At 39.4% G+C, this 17,950-nt stretch overlaps 1 protein-coding gene across 24 annotated transcripts in view; it reads right to left on the bottom strand.

Moving 5' to 3' along the window:
- Window positions 1–539: 539 nt before the first annotated feature.
- Window positions 540–17,950, bottom strand: part of LOC106933855 (uncharacterized) — a 60,680-nt gene continuing 43,269 nt past the window's right edge. For 11 of the 24 annotated variants that reach the window (XM_088001502.1, XM_088001504.1, XM_088001499.1 and 8 more), the window contains 7 exons: window positions 15,344–15,520; window positions 13,861–14,037; window positions 12,369–12,545; window positions 9,753–9,929; window positions 8,268–8,444; window positions 6,800–6,955; window positions 540–6,612 (listed from right to left, as the gene is read on the bottom strand). In XM_088001502.1, the coding sequence (XP_087857628.1) occupies window positions 6,603–6,612; window positions 6,800–6,955; window positions 8,268–8,444; window positions 9,753–9,929; window positions 12,369–12,545; window positions 13,861–14,037; window positions 15,344–15,520 (1,051 nt within the window). In that variant the 3' untranslated portion in view covers window positions 540–6,602. Of the gene's footprint in view, window positions 6,613–6,799; window positions 6,956–8,263; window positions 8,445–9,748; window positions 9,930–12,368; window positions 12,546–13,860; window positions 14,038–15,343; window positions 15,521–17,950 lie in introns of those variants that run through there. The other 13 variants (XM_088001511.1, XM_088001505.1, XM_088001512.1 and 10 more) reach the window with 8 other exon arrangements.

The following is a 17,950-nucleotide window of genomic DNA, read 5'->3' on the forward strand; positions in this document are numbered from 1 at the left end:
CTTTATCAGGTGGATAGATCCTCCTTCTTGCTTTGACTTTAAATTTTACTTCTCTAGTAAAGTCATTCTGTTCTCGTGAACTCGCCCCGTCGTTTGTTTTTGTCTTTTTGTTAGCTTCTTCTCTTGCCCTTTCTTGTCTCTTCGTAAGTGCTCTTTTCATTCTTGCTGATCCTAATATCATCCATTCCATCTCATTTCCACCATTTCCTCCTGATCTAGAAGCCATGTTGCTACAGTCAATGTAGTTTATGCAATCCGCCAAAATCAATCCTTCCTTCGTTTGTTACGTTCTCTCGCTTCTCCTTCCACCTCTCCTTCTCGTGCCGAGACCGAAACGAGCAGCTGCAAAGGCAGATCCACAGTCTTTCAGACTGTTTGCTTCTCAGAGGAAGTGATGTCACTGAACGGCTCAGAGGATTTTAAAAACTGTTGAACTGAGATTTATTTAATATTTCTGGATGAAAATGAATCAGAAAATAGATCAACTTTAAATTCATCTATTTAAAGTTTTGTCAATGAAGACAAAAAATGGACCAGAGTTTGAATTTGATCTTTATTGATACAGACAATATCAGACACTAAAAATAAAAAGGATGGAAATCTTTCAGGTCAAAGGTCATCATCATGATCCAATCAATCAATCAAATTTTATTTATATAGCACATTTCAGCAGCGAGGCATTTCAAGGTGCTTTACATAATTAAAGAAGAAATAAAAACAGTATGTGACATTAATAAATAGATGAAAAGTAAAGATAAAAACATTAAAAACATCAAAGACATCAAAACCCACACTCTAACCCTAATTTAGCCATAAGAAAAAAAAAAAAAAAAGATAAAAACATACTTTTGTTACGGAATTTAAGCGCCTATCCTGTCGTTGCCGGACTCTGCCGTCCGTTTAACACGGGTATTATCCAGGCCCCGTTGCCTAACAGGACGGAATTTAAAGATTTTTAGTCAAAACGCCATTTGACAAGGTTTCTCACACCTCAGAGTTTTAGTCAAAACACCATTAAAAGAAATTCAAGGCATTTCAAGGTGCTTTACATAATTAAAGAAGAAATAAAAACAGTATGTAACATTAATAAACAGATGAAAAGTAAAGATAAAAACATTAAAAACATCAAAACGCACACTCTAATCATAATTTAGCCATAAGCAACTCTAAACAGGTGGGTTTTAAGTTGAGATTTAAAGGCACCCAGTGTTTCAGCTGTTTTACAGTTTTCTGGAAGTTTTTTTTTTATATATATATATATATTTATTGAGTTTTCAAAATACAACATACATAAATCATACACAAGAGTATGAAGCATATACATATTTAACAAATTAATGTATAAGAAAAATATACTCTTACCAACACAACAGTACAAATAAAAACATACAATAACTAAAAGTAAAATAAGATAAAATTATCTAAATAACTGGATACAGTGCACTGGTTACCATTTACACTTTAGGATGGTACAACCTGTCCATAAAGGCACAGGTGGCATACTAAGAGACAGGACGAGCGTGGGGGTCACTCTTAGACTGAGGAAAAATGGTCCAAAAACGGCTGCCAGATACTACAGAACTTATTAGTGGAGCCCAAAACATCATACCGCAGTTTCTCCAAATGAAGAATCTCAGTGAAATCACTTAACCGCATTTTAAACTGCGGAATCTTGTCAGTTTTCCACAATCTTAATATTACTTTCTTAGTCGTTACCATTCCATACATCACAGTCGTTTGCATAGAAATGCTGCGGCTCCTAAGTGAAGGAGAATATCCAAACAATGCAATCTGGGCATCTGGAACCAACGTGCATCCATACACTTCGGAAAACAAGTTAAAAATGTCACACCAATATTGGAAGAGTTTGGGGCATGACCAGAAGAGATGCGCCAGGGAGCCATCAGCGGACTTACATTTATCACATTTTGAAGATATTGAGGGGAATATTCTGTGCAATTTCATTTTAGAATAGTGGAGTCTATGAAACACCTTGAACTGAATTAACTGATGTCTTACATTGATAGAACATGACCGGATCCTCCCAAGACCCTTTTCCCAGACTTCACTCCCAATCTGCAAACCCAGCTCCTCCTCCCACGCAGCCCTCAAGGAGTTTGTGGTGAAATTGATTTGCTCTGCAAAGATGTCAACAAAGCTTGAAATTATTTTTTTTGATTCTGGAGAGCCCAACAGCATTTTACATATCTTATTTTCTTCCGGAAGAGATACAAAATTTGGGATGTTAATTCAAACAAAATTTCTAATTTGCAGATATCTAAAAAAAATCCGCATCCGGAAGAGAGAAACAGCTCTTCAACATTGCCAATGAAGCAAACTTTATGTTAATATACAAATTTTTCAGCGTAATTAGGCCTTTTAGTCTCCAATTTCTAAATGATATATCTGATAGCGATGGGGGAAAAGCATGGTTACGGTAAATTGGGGCATGAACTGAGGTCTCTGGTAGGTTACAGTATACCTTAATTTGTTTCCATATTTTCAAACAATTTAAAACAATCAAATTATTTATTCCACTATTTGTAGGAGATATTGGTGCCAAGAAAAGAAGTGCCGGAAGAAAACTGTTTATAACACTAGTTCTTTCTATAGCCACCCAAGGGGGAGAGTTTGCAGGAAGTTCCTGAGCATCACCTTCCTGCCAGTATACCAAGGCCCTTGCATTCACTGCCCAATAATAGTGCTGGAAGCAGGGTAGTCCTAACCCCCCCATCTCTCTTGGTTTATGTAAATGAGTTTTTGATATTCTATGAGCTTTAAAGCCCCAGACAAAAGGCAAGATTATTGAGTCCAATGATTTAAAAAAGGCCGTTGATAAAAAAAAATAGGCAGACCCTGGAAAAGATATAAAAATTTAGGCAAGGACACCATCTTAATAGCATTAATGTGGCCCATCATTGAGAGTGGGAGTGTTCTCCATTTATCAACATCTTTCCTAAGATTACCCACTTTTTCTAAAAAGTTCAATTTGAAAATTTGTTTGGGGTCTTTAGGCAGAATAACTCTAAGATATTTCAGTTTGTCAGTTATCTTAAATAAAAGGTTATCTAAGAATTCATACGCAAGTCTTGCACCTAATGACATAAATTCACTCTTCTGCCAGTTAATAACATAACCTGAAATCTCGCCAAATGACTGAATAAGGTCTAGGAGAATTGGCACTGACTGCTCAGGATGTGATACAAAAACAACATCATCAGCATACAATGAAATGTGATGGTCAATGTTTCCCAATTGAATTGGTTTGATTAGGGAGTGTTTTCTAATACTAATGGCAAGGGGCTCCATAGCAACCACAAAAAGCAGAGGGCTAAAGGGACAACCCTGACGGGTTCCCCAATGCAGTAGAAAGGGTTCTGACTTGTCCTGGTTTGTGAGGACAGAGGCAGAAGGTTGAGCATACATTGTTTTAATTTTAATTTTATGTATTGCCCTGTTGGCCTGCAAGCCCCGCAGCTGACGAGCCAACAGTTTATGGGGCTTATCACTCAGCTCAAAGTGCTTCTGCTTAATTTTAAACATCTGATCAAGCACCTGCCTGGACAGAATAGTGTTATATTCATACTTTAAAACAATAATGTTTTGTAAAATCGAAGGATTGGAAGAGGGCTTGTAGTTAGATTCTAAGCATGCTAATTCAGTCTCAATTTCTGAGAGGCGTTTCCGTCTTTGGTTTTTCAGGAACTTTTCAAAAGAAATAATATGACCCCTGATCACATAAATTCACTCTTCTGCCAGTTAATAACATAACCTGAAATCTTTATGGGAAACTTTAAAAGTTTCCCATAAAGTAGAATCTGTAACATCTTTTGTATCGTTGGTGTCTAGAAATTCAGAAATGTTGTCATCTAGGAATTTACAGAATGTCTCCTCTGATAGCAGGGATTGGTGAAAAGGCCAGAAATATTGTTGTTTCTTATGGTTAAGATCGAGAGTCAGTGAAACTGGAGAGTGGTCAGAGATTAAAAGCGTATGATATTTGGAGGATATCACATTAGGTATTAATTTAGAATCCAATAGAAAATAATCTATTCTTGAATAGGACTTATGCACATTTGAAAAAAAGGAATAGTCCCTCTCCACTGGATGCTGCAGTCTCCAAACATTAACCAGATTTGTTGTGGTCATGAGGGTGTTCAAAACCACAGAAGAGGAGGAGGGTGGCTGTCTCGTTCGAGCCGACCTATCCAGGTGGGTGTCAAGCACGCAGTTAAAATCCCCTCCCAAAATTAGATGTGTATCAGCCAGGTCTGGAACCAAATTAAATATTTTTCTGAAGAAGCCTGGGTCATCAAAATTAGGACCATATACATTAAGAAGTGTGACATGAAAGGAATATAAATAGCCGTTACCAATATAAATCTGCCATTTGGGTCAGTCACAGTAGAAATGTGTCTAAATGGAACTGTTCTACGAATCAGAATTGCCACCCCACGAGCTTTACCTGAAAAGGTGGACTGAAAAACTTGGTTTGTCCAGCTGCATCTCAGTAACCCCTCCCTGCCTGGTCTTATGTGTGTTTCTTGAAGGTATTTAATGTCCGCTGATAAGCTCTTTAAATGAGAAAATACTTTTTCCCTTTTTAAGACATGCCCCAGACCCTTAACATTCCAGCTGGTAAAAGTTATGCCACCGCCTTGCAATGATGTGTTATGATACACAGAGACTTTTTAACAGAATGGCTTCAGTGCACTCATGTGTTAGCCTGACCGAGTATTGAAACACAGAGAATATTTTTTTTAAACAAAAGAGACCAACAAAAAATTACCCCCCACCCCCATCCCCCTTTCCCAAACAAAGCGAGAGTAAAAGCCCCACATAACCAGATAGAGGAAGCCGGGCCGCATGGGCCATACAAATACAGAACCAACTCCACAAAAAGGCTCCCTCACCCACTCAAATTTTACAAACTTAGATTATGGTACAAACATCAAACTGTTATAAAAGTAATTCCGGTCCCCAGAGACCCTAAGCAAGAAGCACATACCACAGTGTCTCTAACTTCCAGATGCTTAGTGACTCTGTAAAGTTTCTGCAAAGACCTCTGCATTCCGCGGAGAGGAGAACGTCTTATCCGTAGAGCCGATGGTGACACGTAAACGTGCTGGATACAGGACGCCGCACCTCGCTCCAGCATCCCGCAGCCGCTTCTTTACACCGTCGAAAGCCTGCCTCATCACCTCCGCCGGGTAGTCAGGGAAGATGTAGATCGGCTTATCCTTGTGATGGAGGGGGAATTGCTGACGGGCCAGTCGTAGAATCGTCTCCTTCACATGGAAGTAGTGAATTCGTGCTATCATTGCTCGCGGCCGCGCGTTGTCACCAGGCAGCCTGGTTCCCAGCCGATGCGCCCGGTCCACCTGTGTGTGTGAAAATGATCCGCACCAAGCAGTCACGGAATGAACTTCGTCAGAAACTCTCTTGGAGATCCACCCTCGATTTTTTCCGGCAACCCGATGATTTTAATATTCTGCCGCCTGGAACGGGCCTCAAAATCGATCATTTTCACACGTAGAGCTTCGTTCTCCGCCTGCATCCTGGCACAGGTCTCCTCCAGTTTGGAAAGGCGGCCCTCGTGATTGGATGTAGCTTCTTCCACCTCTTTAATCCGGTCGACGAGGTTTAATAAAGATGCCTGGGTTGAAGCTAGTGCTGCTTCAAGATCGTTAACTCTATCATTCATTGTCTTGCTCATATTATTTATTGCAGCAAGGATGGTAGAGGATCCCGTATCATGCTCACATGCTAGTTCAGCTTCTGTTGCGGTTGTCGCTTGCGTAGCTAGCTCCAGCACGTGCTGCCCAGTCGTCTCTTCCGAAGCCTTATCTTTGCTTCTTTCCTTTATCCGCCTTGGGTTTAGTCATCCTCAATGTCAAAGCAGTCAGTCAGAGCATGGGGAAACCGAAATATGAGTGAAATATCAATGTAAATATGAAATTATTTTTAAGTGGTGAGGAGCCAGAAAAAACACGTCTACTCCATATGGTGCTCACTAGCGCCCCCAGTTTTCTGGAAGTTTATTCCAAATCTGTGGTGCATAGAAACTGAATGCTGCTTCTCCTCGTTTGGTTCTGGTTCTGGGGATGCAGAGCAGACCAGAACCAGAAGATCTGAGGGGTCTAGACGGTTGGTACAGCAATAACAGATCTTTAATGTATTGTGGTGCTAAACCGTTCAGTGATTTATAAACTAGCAACAGTATTTTAAAGTCTATTCTTTGAGCTACAGGGAGCCAGTGTAGGGACTTTAAAACTGGTGTTATGTGCTCTATCTTCCTGGTTCTAGTGAGAACACGAGCAGCAGCTTCTGGATCAGCTGCAGCTGTTTGATTTATTAGTCAGACCTGTGAAGACGCTGTTGCAGTAATCAATGCGGCCAAAGATAAACGCATGGATGAGTTTCTCTAGATCACGCTGAGACATTAGTCCTCTAATCCTGGAGATGTTCTTCAGGTGATAAAAGGCCAACTTTGATCGTCTCAGCCACAAAGTCAGAGTCAGAGTCTCTTTAGACTCAAGCTGCTACAGGTTCTGAGGATCAGCAGGAAACGGAAACGATTCTTTACTTTGCAGAGATCATGATCATGTCAACCTGCAGAGAGAAGAAAGAGGCAGAGATCAGATCAGTGAGTGTTTCCAGCTTCTCTCCAGCAGCAGTCAGTGACGCAACACATCCAGTAAAAAGAGCAGCAGGGCCTTCAGTCCTCTTCAGAGAACTTTACTGGGAACACTGGATCTTTCCTTTGATGCTAACTGGTTTAGTTCAAGCATTTACTTACTTTACATTCTTTACAAAACGCTTCAGCTGCTGAACATCTGAATCTTTCAGGTCGTCGTTCCAGGTCAGGTCCAGTTCAGTCAGATGTGAGGGGTTAAAGGTCAGAGCTGAGGCCAGAGAAGAACAGCTGATCTCTGACAAACTGCAGTTCTCCAACCTGAATAAAGAATAAAAGATGTGAGCTGAAGCCAACAGGATGCAGGTTAACCAGTCCAACAGAACCAGTTAAAGAGTCTCATGACTATTAATGCCAACAAGCTGCTGCTTCAATAAAGACCTGCTGACTTCAGCTCTTAAACTCTGTCAGCTCCACCAGCAGCTCCATCACTACAAACTCAGCTTCTGCAGCAAATCAGTCAAGTTTCACACAAACTAACAATCAGGAGGAAAAACCAGCTGATGGAGATTAATGCAGAGAAATTCAACTATTTTAATTATTCATCAGCCATAAAGACATGAAGTCATGGAGAAGATTTAATGTCAAACTGACTGTAGGAGCTGAACCAGAACCAGAACCAGAACCTGGTACTGGGTCATGATGAGTTGGAGGATTTTAGTGTTGAAGCATCAATCATTGATTATAGATTTGTTCCTGTCAGATTCCAGAAGCTGAAATTAACTTTTCTAGACTGGGTTGAATGACCTTTGACCTGCTTCACATGAGGGGATTTATAGTCCGAACGCCGTCTGGTTCTGACCTCAGATCAGCCGGTCCAACTCAGAGACTAAATTAATCTCTGGCTCCAAGTCCAGGAACAAACTCAGCAAAATGTTTATTACAACAGAAGATATGAACTTTGACTTTCAGCTGAATTATATCAGATTATTATCAGATTATAAACTGAACTGTTACAAAGTCAATCTGTAGAAAATGTAGGAAAAACTGATTTCATAAAGGTGTTAAAGTCGAGGTGAACTGGTTGCAGTTTTCTGGTGGATCATCCATCTTTAAAAATCCTGACCTGCTGATTCTGATTGGTTTGTCTGAAATGTTGCAAAACCATAAAATCATATAGTTGCTAACAGCAGGGAAACTATTGTTAACTATAAACATGGAGGCCTGACCTGGTGGGTCTGTCAGTCAAACTCACTGCAGAGCAGAAGAGGACAGAGGAAGATTTTTAGAGCTTTGCTGAGGAGGAAAAGATCAGCTTCATGTGGAAACATCAGCCGATCACCGATCTCACAAAATGAAGGAATCAGGGCTGATTTATCATTATAAAGATTAAAAACATTAAATGACATCAGAGTTTTAATTTCTTCTGTCTTCCTGTTCATCAGCAGGTTTTTATATCATCATTAATAAAAACCAAAGAAGCTTTAATGTGACCAAAGCAGAGGAATAAAAGTCTTTACCATGAAGATCCTCAGAGTGGATCAGTAGAATATCAGCCAGACGTCTGCAGTTTAGTGGCAATAAAACTTTCACATCACAAACATCAGCAACAAACTAAAACATGGTAACTTACCATAATCGTTGTAGTTTACATTCTGGATTCTGGAGGAAACCACAGAGCTCCTTCACTCCAGAATCTTTCAGGTCTTTGTTCCAGCTCAGGTCCAGTTCAGTCAGATGTGAGGGGTTAAAGTTCAGAGCTGAGGCCAGAGAAGAACAGCTGATCTCTGACAAACTGCAGCCCCTCAACCTGAATAAAGAATAAAAGATGTGAGCTGAAGCGAACAGGATGCAGGTTAACCAGTCCAACAGAACCAGTTAAAGAGTCTCATGACTATTAATGCCAACAAGCTGCTGCTTCAATAAAGACCTGCTGACTTCAGCTCTTAAACTCTGTCAGCTCCACCAGCAGCTCCATCACTACAAACTCAGCTTCTGCAGCAAATCAGTCAAGTTTCACACAAACTAACAATCAGGAGGAAAAACCAGCTGATGGAGATTAATGCAGAGAAATTCAACTATTTTAATTATTCATCAGCCATAAAGACATGAAGTCATGGAGAAGATTTAATGTCAAAGTGACTGTAGGAGCTGTACCAGAACCAGAACCAGAACCTGGTACTGGGTCATGATGAGTTGGAGGATTTTAGTGTTGAAGCATCAATCATAGATCATAGATTTGTTCCTGTCAGATTCCAGAAGCTGAGATTCACTTTTCTAGACTGGGTTGAATGACCTTTGACCTGCTTCACATGAGGAGGATTTATAGTCCGAACGCCGTCTGGTTCTGACCTCAGATAAGCCGGTCCAACTCAGGGACTAAATTAATCTCTGGCTCCAAGTCCAGGAACAAACTCAGCAAAATATTTATTACAACAGAAGATATGAACTTTGACTTTCAGCTGAATTATATCAGATTATTAACAGATTATAAACTGAACTGTTACAAAGTCAATCTGTAGAAAATGAAGGAAAAACTGATTTCATAAAGGTGTTAAAGTCGAGGTGAACTGGTTGCAGTTTTCTGGTGGATCATCCATCTTTAAAAATCCTGACCTGCTGATTCTGATTGGTTTGTCTGAAATGTTGCAAAACCATAAAATCATAGAGTTGCTAACAGCAGGGAAGCTATTGTTAACTATAAACATGGAGGCCTGACCTGGTGGGTCTGTCAGTCAAACTCACTGCAGAGCAGAAGAGGACAGAGGAAGATTTTTAGAGCTTTGCTGAGGAGGAAAAGATCAGCTTCATGTGGAAACATCAGCCGATCACCGATCTCACAAAATGAAGGAATCAGGGCTGATTTATCATTATACAGATTAAAAACATTAAATGACATCAATGTTTTAATTTATTCTGTCTTCCTCTTTATCAGCAGGTTTTCATATCATCATTAATAAAAACCAAAGAAGCTTTAATGTGACCAGAGGAATAAAAGTCTTTACCATGAAGATCCTCAGAGTGGATCAGTAGAATATCAGCCTGACGTCTGCAGTTTAGTGGCAATAAAACGTTCACATCACAAACATCAGCAATAAACTAAAACATGGTAACTTACTGTAATCGTTGTAGTTTACATTCTGGATTCTGGAGGAAACCACAGAGCTCCTTCACTCCAGAATCTTTCAGGTCTTTGTTCCCGCTCAGGTCAAGTCCAGTAAGATGTGAGGGGTTAAAGGTCAGAGCTGAGGCCAGAGAAGAACAGCTGATCTCTGACAAACTGCAGTTCTCCAACCTGAATAAAGAATAAAAGATGTGAGCTGAAGCCAACAGGATGCAGGTTAACCAGTCCAACAGAACCAGTTAAAGAGTCTCATGACTATTAATGCCAACAAGCTGCTGCTTCAATAAAGACCTGCTGACTTCAGCTCTTAAACTCTGTCAGCTCCACCAGCAGCTCCATCACTACAAACTCAGCTTCTGCAGCAAATCAGTCAAGTTTCACACAAACTAACAATCAGGAGGAAAAACCAGCTGATGGAGATTAATGCAGAGAAATTCAACTATTTTAATTATTCATCAGCCATAAAGACATGAAGTCATGGAGAATATTTAATGTCAAAGTGACTGTAGGAGCTGCACCAGAACCAGAACCAGAACCTGGTACTGGGTCATGATGAGTTGGAGGATTTTAGTGTTGAAGCATCAATCATTGATTATAGATTTGTTCCTGTCAGATTCCAGAAGCTGAAATTAACTTTTCTAGACTGGGTTGAATGACCTTTGACCTGCTCCACATGAGGGGATTTATAGTCCGAACGCCGTCTGGTTCTGACCTCAGATCAGCCGGTCCAACTCAGAGACTAAATTAATCTCTGGCTCCAAGTCCAGGAACAAACTCAGCAAAATATTTATTACAACAGAAGATATGAACTTTGACTTTCAGCTGAATTATATCAGATTATTAACAGATTATAAACTGAACTGTTACAAAGTCAATCTGTAGAAAATGTAGGAAAAACTGATTTCATAAAGGTGTTAAAGTCGAGGTGAACTGGTTGCAGTTTTCTGGTGGATCATCCATCTTTAAAAAGCCTGACCTGCTGATTCTGATTTGTTTGTCTGAAATGTTGCAGAACCATAAAATCATAGAGTTGCTAACAGCAGGGAAGCTATTGTTAACTATAAACATGGAGGCCTGACCTGGTGGGTCTGTCAGTCAAACTCACTGCAGAGCAGAAGAGGACAGAGGAAGATTTTTAGAGCTTTGCTGAGGAGGAAAAGATCAGCTTCATGTGGAAACATCAGCTGATCACCGATCTCACAAAATGAAGGAATCAGGTAGGGCTGTTGTAAACAAATATTTTAGTAATCGAGTAATCTATCGATTATTCTTACGATTAATTGAGTAATCGGATAAAAAAACATTATAAAATGAAATATTGGTAAATCTGGCATAATACCGGTGTTACTATCAGATATCAATATCAATCCAATTTTTCATATGTGAGCATCCCTAACAGTTGCTTTTTTGTAGTTTAGAAAACTAACCAGTAACAATAATAGCTCACTTTCTAAGTTAACCAGAAGAAAAGTTATAGAAAAATCTAAAATTATATTGAATTTAATAACAAAGAGGCAGACTCACAAATATGCTTATAAAAAATGTCTACAATCCAGCTTTTAGTTTATGTATTCATCTTCAGTGAGTTTAATAGATTAATTAAACTCACCTTGCCACCTAACCTGTCACGCTTTGGGTTTGAAAATACGGGAAATGCCGCCTGGAGTGGGAGGAGAGGGCGAATGAACGAACGTAAGATGGGGTGGAGGGGAGGAAATAGACCAGCGGACTGACGAACCGTTAGACCGGGGGACGAACACGGGGGGAAGCAATACGGGATATTTACGACACCTTCACTGGTCACACTCAGAAACTCATCTATCAGCCATGTACGATGCGCTCCGCCACCCGTTTCTTCAGACCGGGATATGAAATTTATTGTGCGGTTCTTCGGTAAAGCTACATTTACACGGTAAGCATCAGCTACTCAGCCGCCCGCCCTGTTCAGTCTATCCGCTCACCTCAGCGCTCTTCCCGCCGTTCGCTTTCAACCAGCAGCCCCGGAGGAGAAATGCTGCCGTACTCCAGGCATTCCCCCAGTCATGTTAAGGATGCTTATTGGTTCCCCAAAAACGATAAAAAGTCGGGCATTATCATCAATCAATAAAATCCCCACGGGCCAATCTTGAAGATTGGACTTTATGCCGCTGAGACTTAGCTGTTGTCAACAACTCAGAGGCGGAAGTGAGAGCTCCGCGCAACGCAAATTAAGTCCCGGCCGGAACACGGTGCGCTAACTAATAAAACATAAATTAACGAAGCTTCGAGGCAGGTAAATTTTCCTCGAGGAATTTTAGTAATCGAGGTACTCGAATCATTCGAGGAATCGTTACAGCCCTAGAATCAGGGCTGATTTATCATTATAAAGATTAAAAACATTAAATGACATCAATGTTTTAATTTTTTCCGTCTTCCTCTTTATCAGCAGGTTTTCATATTATTAATAAAAACCAAAGAAGCTTTAATGTGACCAAAGCAGAGGAATAAAAGTCTTTACCATGAAGATCCTCAGAGTGGATCAGTAGAATATCAGCCAGACGTCTGCAGTTTAGTGGCAATAAAACTTTCACATCACAAACATCAGCAATAAACTAAAACATGGTAACTTACTGTAATCGTTGTAGTTTACATTCTGGATTCTGGAGGAAACCACAGAGCTCCTTCACTCCAGAATCTTTCAGGTCTTTGTTCCAGCTCAGGTCCAGTTCAGTCAGATGTGAGGGGTTAAAGTTCAGAGCTGAGGCCAGAGAAGAACAGCTGATCTCTGACAAACTGCAGCCCCTCAACCTGAATAAAGAATAAAAGATGTGAGCTGAAGCCAACAGGATGCAGGTTAACCAGTCCAACAGAACCAGTTAAAGAGTCTCATGACTATTAATGCCAACAAGCTGCTGCTTCAATAAAGACCTGCTGACTTCAGCTCTTAAACTCTGTCAGCTCCACCAGCAGCTCCATCACTACAAACTCAGCTTCTGCAGCAAATCAGTCAAGTTTCACACAAACTAACAATCAGGAGGAAAAACCAGCTGATGGAGATTAATGCAGAGAAATTCAACTATTTTAATTATTCATCAGCCATAAAGACATGAAGTCATGGAGAAGATTTAATGTCAAACTGACTGTAGGAGCTGAACCAGAACCAGAACCAGAGCCTGGTACTGGGTCATGATGAGTTGGAGGATTTTAGTGTTGAAGCATCAATCATTGATTATAGATTTGTTCCTGTCAGATTCCAGAAGCTGAAATTAACTTTTCTAGACTGGGTTGAATGACCTTTGACCTGCTTCACATGAGGAGGATTTATAGTCCGAATGCCGTCTGGTTCTGACCTCAGATCAGCCGGTCCAACTCAGAGACTAAATTAATCTCTGGCTCCAAGTCCAGGAACAAACTCAGCAAAATGTTTATTACAACAGAAGATATGAACTTTGACTTTCAGCTGAATTATATCAAATTATTAACAGATTATAAACTGAACTGTTACAAAGTCAATCTGTAGAAAATGCAGGAAAAACTGATTTCATAAAGGTGTTAAAGTCGAGGTGAACTGGTTGCAGTTTTCTGGTGGATCATCCATCTTTAAAAAGCCTGACCTGCTGATTCTGATTTGTTTGTCTGAAATGTTGCAAAACCATAAAATCATAGAGTTGCTAACAGCAGGGAAGCTATTGTTAACTATAAACATGGAGGCCTGACCTGGTGGGTCTGTCAGTCAAACTCACTGCAGAGCAGAAGAGGACAGAGGAAGATTTTTAGAGCTTTGCTGAGGAGGAAAAGATCAGCTTCATGTGGAAACATCAGCCGATCACCGATCTCACAAAATGAAGGAATCAGGGCTGATTTATCATTATAAAGATTAAAAACATTAAATGACATCAGAGTTTTAATTTCTTCTGTCTTCCTGTTCATCAGCAGGTTTTTATATCATCATTAATAAAAACCAAAGAAGCTTTAATTTGACCAAAGCAGAGAGGAATAAAAGTCTTTACCATGAAGATCCTCAGAGTGGATCAGTAGAATATCAGCCAGACGTCTGCAGTTTAGTGGCAATAAAACTTTCACATCACAAACATCAGCAACAAACTAAAACATGGTAACTTACTGTAATTGTTGTAGTTTACATTCTGGATTCTGTAGGAAACCACAGAGCTCCTTCACTCCAGAATCTTTCAGGTCGTTGTTCACACTCAGGTCCAGTAAAGTCAGATGTGAGGGGTTAAAGGTCAGAGCTGAGGCCAGAGAAGAACAGCTGATCTCTGACAAACTGCATTCCCTCAAACTGAATAAAGAATAAAAGATGTGAGCTGAAGCCAACAGGATGCAGGTTAACCAGTCCAACAGAACCAGTTAAAGAGTCTCATGACTATTAATGCCAACAAGCTGCTGCTTCAATAAAGACCTGCTGACTTCAGCTCTTAAACTCTGTCAGCTCCACCAGCAGCTCCATCACTACAAACTCAGCTTCTGCAGCAAATCAGTCAAGTTTCACACAAACTAACAATCAGGAGGAAAAACCAGCTGATGGAGATTAATGCAGAGAAATTCAACTATTTTAATTATTCATCAGCCATAAAGACATGAAGTCATGGAGAAGATTTAATGTCAAACTGACTGTAGGAGCTGTACCAGAACCAGAACCAGAACCAGAACCTGGTACTGGGTCATGATGAGTTGGAGGATTTTAGTGTTGAAGCATCAATCATTGATTATAGATTTGTTCCTGTCAGATTCCAGAAGCTGAGATTCACTTTTCTAGACTGGGTTGAATGACCTTTGACCTGCTTCACATGAGGAGGATTTATAGTCCGAATGCCGTCTGGTTCTGACCTCAGATCAGCCGGTCCAACTCAGACTAAATAAATCTCTGGCTCCAGGAACAAACTCAGCAAAATGTTTATTACAACAGAAGATATGAACTTTGACTTTCATCTGAATTATATCAGATTATTATCAGATTATAAACTGAACTGTTACAAAGTCAATCTGTAGAAAATGTAGGAAAAACTGATTTCATAAAGGTGTTAAAGTCGAGGTGAACTGGTTGCAGTTTTCTGGTGGATCATCCATCTTTAAAAATCCTGACCTGCTGATTCTGATTTGTTTGTCTGAAATGTTGCAAAACCATAAAATCATATAGTTGCTAACAGCAGGGAAGCTATTGTTAACTATAAACATGGAGGCCTGACCTGGTGGGTCTGTCAGTCAAACTCACTGCAGAGCAGAAGAGGACAGAGGAAGATTTTTAGAGCTTTGCTGAGGAGGAAAAGATCAGCTTCATGTGGAAACATCAGCCGATCACCGATCTCACAAAATGAAGGAATCAGGGCTGATTTATCATTATAAAGATTAAAAACATTAAATGACATCAGTGTTTTAATTTCTTCAATCTTCCCCTTTTTCAGCAGGTTTTCATATCATTATTAATAAAAACCAAAGAAGCTTTAATGTGACCAGAGGAATAAAAGTCTTTACCATGAAGATCCTCAGAGTGGATCAGTAGAATATCAGCCAGACGTCTGCAGTTTAGTGGCAATAAAACTTTCACATCACAAACATCAGCAATAAACTAAAACATGGTAACTTACTGTAATCGTTGTAGTTTACATTCTGGATTCTGGAGGAAACCACAGAGCTCCTTCACTCCAGAATCTTTCAGGTCTTCGTTCCTGCTCAGGTCCAGTTCAGTCAGATGTGAGGGGTTAAAGGTCAGAGCTGAGACCAGAGAAGAACAGCTGATCTCTGACAAACTGCAGCCCCTCAACCTGAATAAAGAATAAAAGATGTGAGCTGAAGCCAACAGGATGCAGGTTAACCAGTCCAACAGAACCAGTTAAAGAGTCTCATGACTATTAATGCCAACAAGCTGCTGCTTCAATAAAGACCTGCTGACTTCAGCTCTTAAACTCTGTCAGCTCCACCAGCAGCTCCATCACTACAAACTCAGCTTCTGCAGCAAATCAGTCAAGTTTCACACAAACTAACAATCAGGAGGAAATATGAATCATCAATCAGTGATTATTGATTATACTGTCAGATTCCAGGACCTGAAATTAAACATTAAAAACATTCTAGTCAGGAATTTTTATTTTTTTCTAAAAACAAAACAAAAACAATCAGTGAATTTCTAGATAGCGCTGCAGATGCAGCCTCGACTCTTATGTGTTTTCCTGTTTTCTCCCTGCAGCCTCTTCTCCATGACAGCAGCTCCGAACCATCAGGACTGATCTCTGGTCAGTTTCTCTGATCCAAACAACAAAACAACAACAAAAATGAAAACAAATTTATTTTCCAATACAAGATCAAAATGGTCCCACACTGCAGAAAGCTTTCGTTTGAGGCTGTTCCATAGTTGACTCTGTACCGTAAAAGATCAAGAATTCGTTTGGCAAATGCTTTTGACAGATTGACAGATTTGCTTCCTTATGAACACAGTTTGGCACGTTAATGTCATTTCGAAACGGTTCCTGTATCGGTCATGTGACTTGCTGAAACCAATACGCGCACCGACAAGTTTTTGTCTATGGGCTTGACACATGTGCCAAAGCATCAGTGATCTAGCATTTCCATCAGCAAGTTACAGTCCTATCTTTACTATCCAACCATCTATCTATCTATCCATCAATCTTTATCCTGTTAACATCCTTGGTGACAAACATATTGGGATATTTCAGCCTGACCTTCAGCTTCTCTGCTGGGATTAAAATCTCTAGAACTGCTGCTGATCAGCTGAGAAAAGAATCAAGAACTTTATTATCTCTGCTGCTTCATCAAAGTTACTCTCAGGACACAAACAACCACTGTAGAGGTCAGAAATCCGAGTCTTGAAAAACGGATTTTACTCTGATCTGTGTTGCTGCTTTTTAACCAATTGAGTTCATTTGAAACAATATATGATCTCTGTTGCTCTAATACTTAGTATTTCAGTGATTCTTGAGAATAGGGACAAACTAGGTTTTAATTTATTATTTCTCAACCTTATGTATGCAAATATGACAAATAATGTTTAGGAAATATAAAGATGCCAAGGTGCAGGCTCCCAGTTGCAATTATTTTTTTAATTACATTTTTAATCGACCTGACCCAGAATTTTGTCATCACCATCTGACAAAAATAAATATTAAATGATTTTTTAAAATACCCCGTTAGTGATATTTTTACTAATTTTACAGACAAATGCTTCTCAAGAAACAAAAGAAATATAAAAAAAAAAAAAAACAACAAAAAGTGCATCTGACGGAGTTGACACAGAACTGAAGGTGGTGACAAACTAGTGAGTAAAATGAAAAACTTGATACATGTGAAGTAATGCAATTTATTTAAAATGTATTAAAATGAATTAATTGCACAATTAAGTGAGATTTGATAATTTCACTGAAAGAGTCAGAAAAACTCTGATGGAGTTGACATCTGATGGAGTTGACTAAATGCCAAACTACCTCAATTTATATGATGTTATTCTGAAGGAGGCCATGTTGTAGCTCGTCAGGTCCATGAAATCTTTACATTATACCAAAATTAAGCTTTTATTTCACAAAATTTCATCAAAGTTTTGAAAATTGTCAGTTATGGAGTTGAGACATCATGGTTGTGACAAGCAACTTAGGAATAAAACAGAAGAAAAAACTAAAGAATAACATAAGCTAACCAGAGCTAACTAGCCCTCTGAGCAAAGGAAGAGAAAAGAGGACGTGATGGGGTCCTCAGAAGTTCAGGTGCCCCCCAATAATGCCTGATTATTTTTTTTTTACATTCTTTTCATGTCTGATGGTGTTGACAAAATAGGGACAAATTTCAACGGAGTTGGAAAATATCTAAAAATTATTTTTAATTCAATTTATTGATACTTTTATAATTATTTATACGACTACTTATACTTAATTGTCACAATATATTTAGTATTTCTTTAATTGTTTTAAACTGTTATAATGCATTGAGTTCTGCTCCTGGACAAGGGATTTTACAGGCATCATCCACCGACTACAATGTTTCAAATAAAATAAAAAAAATTCAGCAAACAACAAAAATATACATTGTTGTGCTCACATGACCCAGATTAGTTTAGTCAGATATTTGAAAAAAATATATTTTGTGTATATTTTATTCAAGTTTGGTGCTTTATCCATAGGACCTGTTTTGTCCCTATTCTCAAGAATCACTGATTTAACAAAGTTCCCATTGCTCAGTGTTTATTT

Source organism: Poecilia mexicana, unplaced genomic scaffold, assembly GCF_051168715.1.
Source record: "Poecilia mexicana isolate PSO_F unplaced genomic scaffold, ASM5116871v1 scaffold_20, whole genome shotgun sequence".
Lineage (NCBI taxonomy): Eukaryota > Metazoa > Chordata > Actinopteri > Cyprinodontiformes > Poeciliidae > Poecilia > Poecilia mexicana.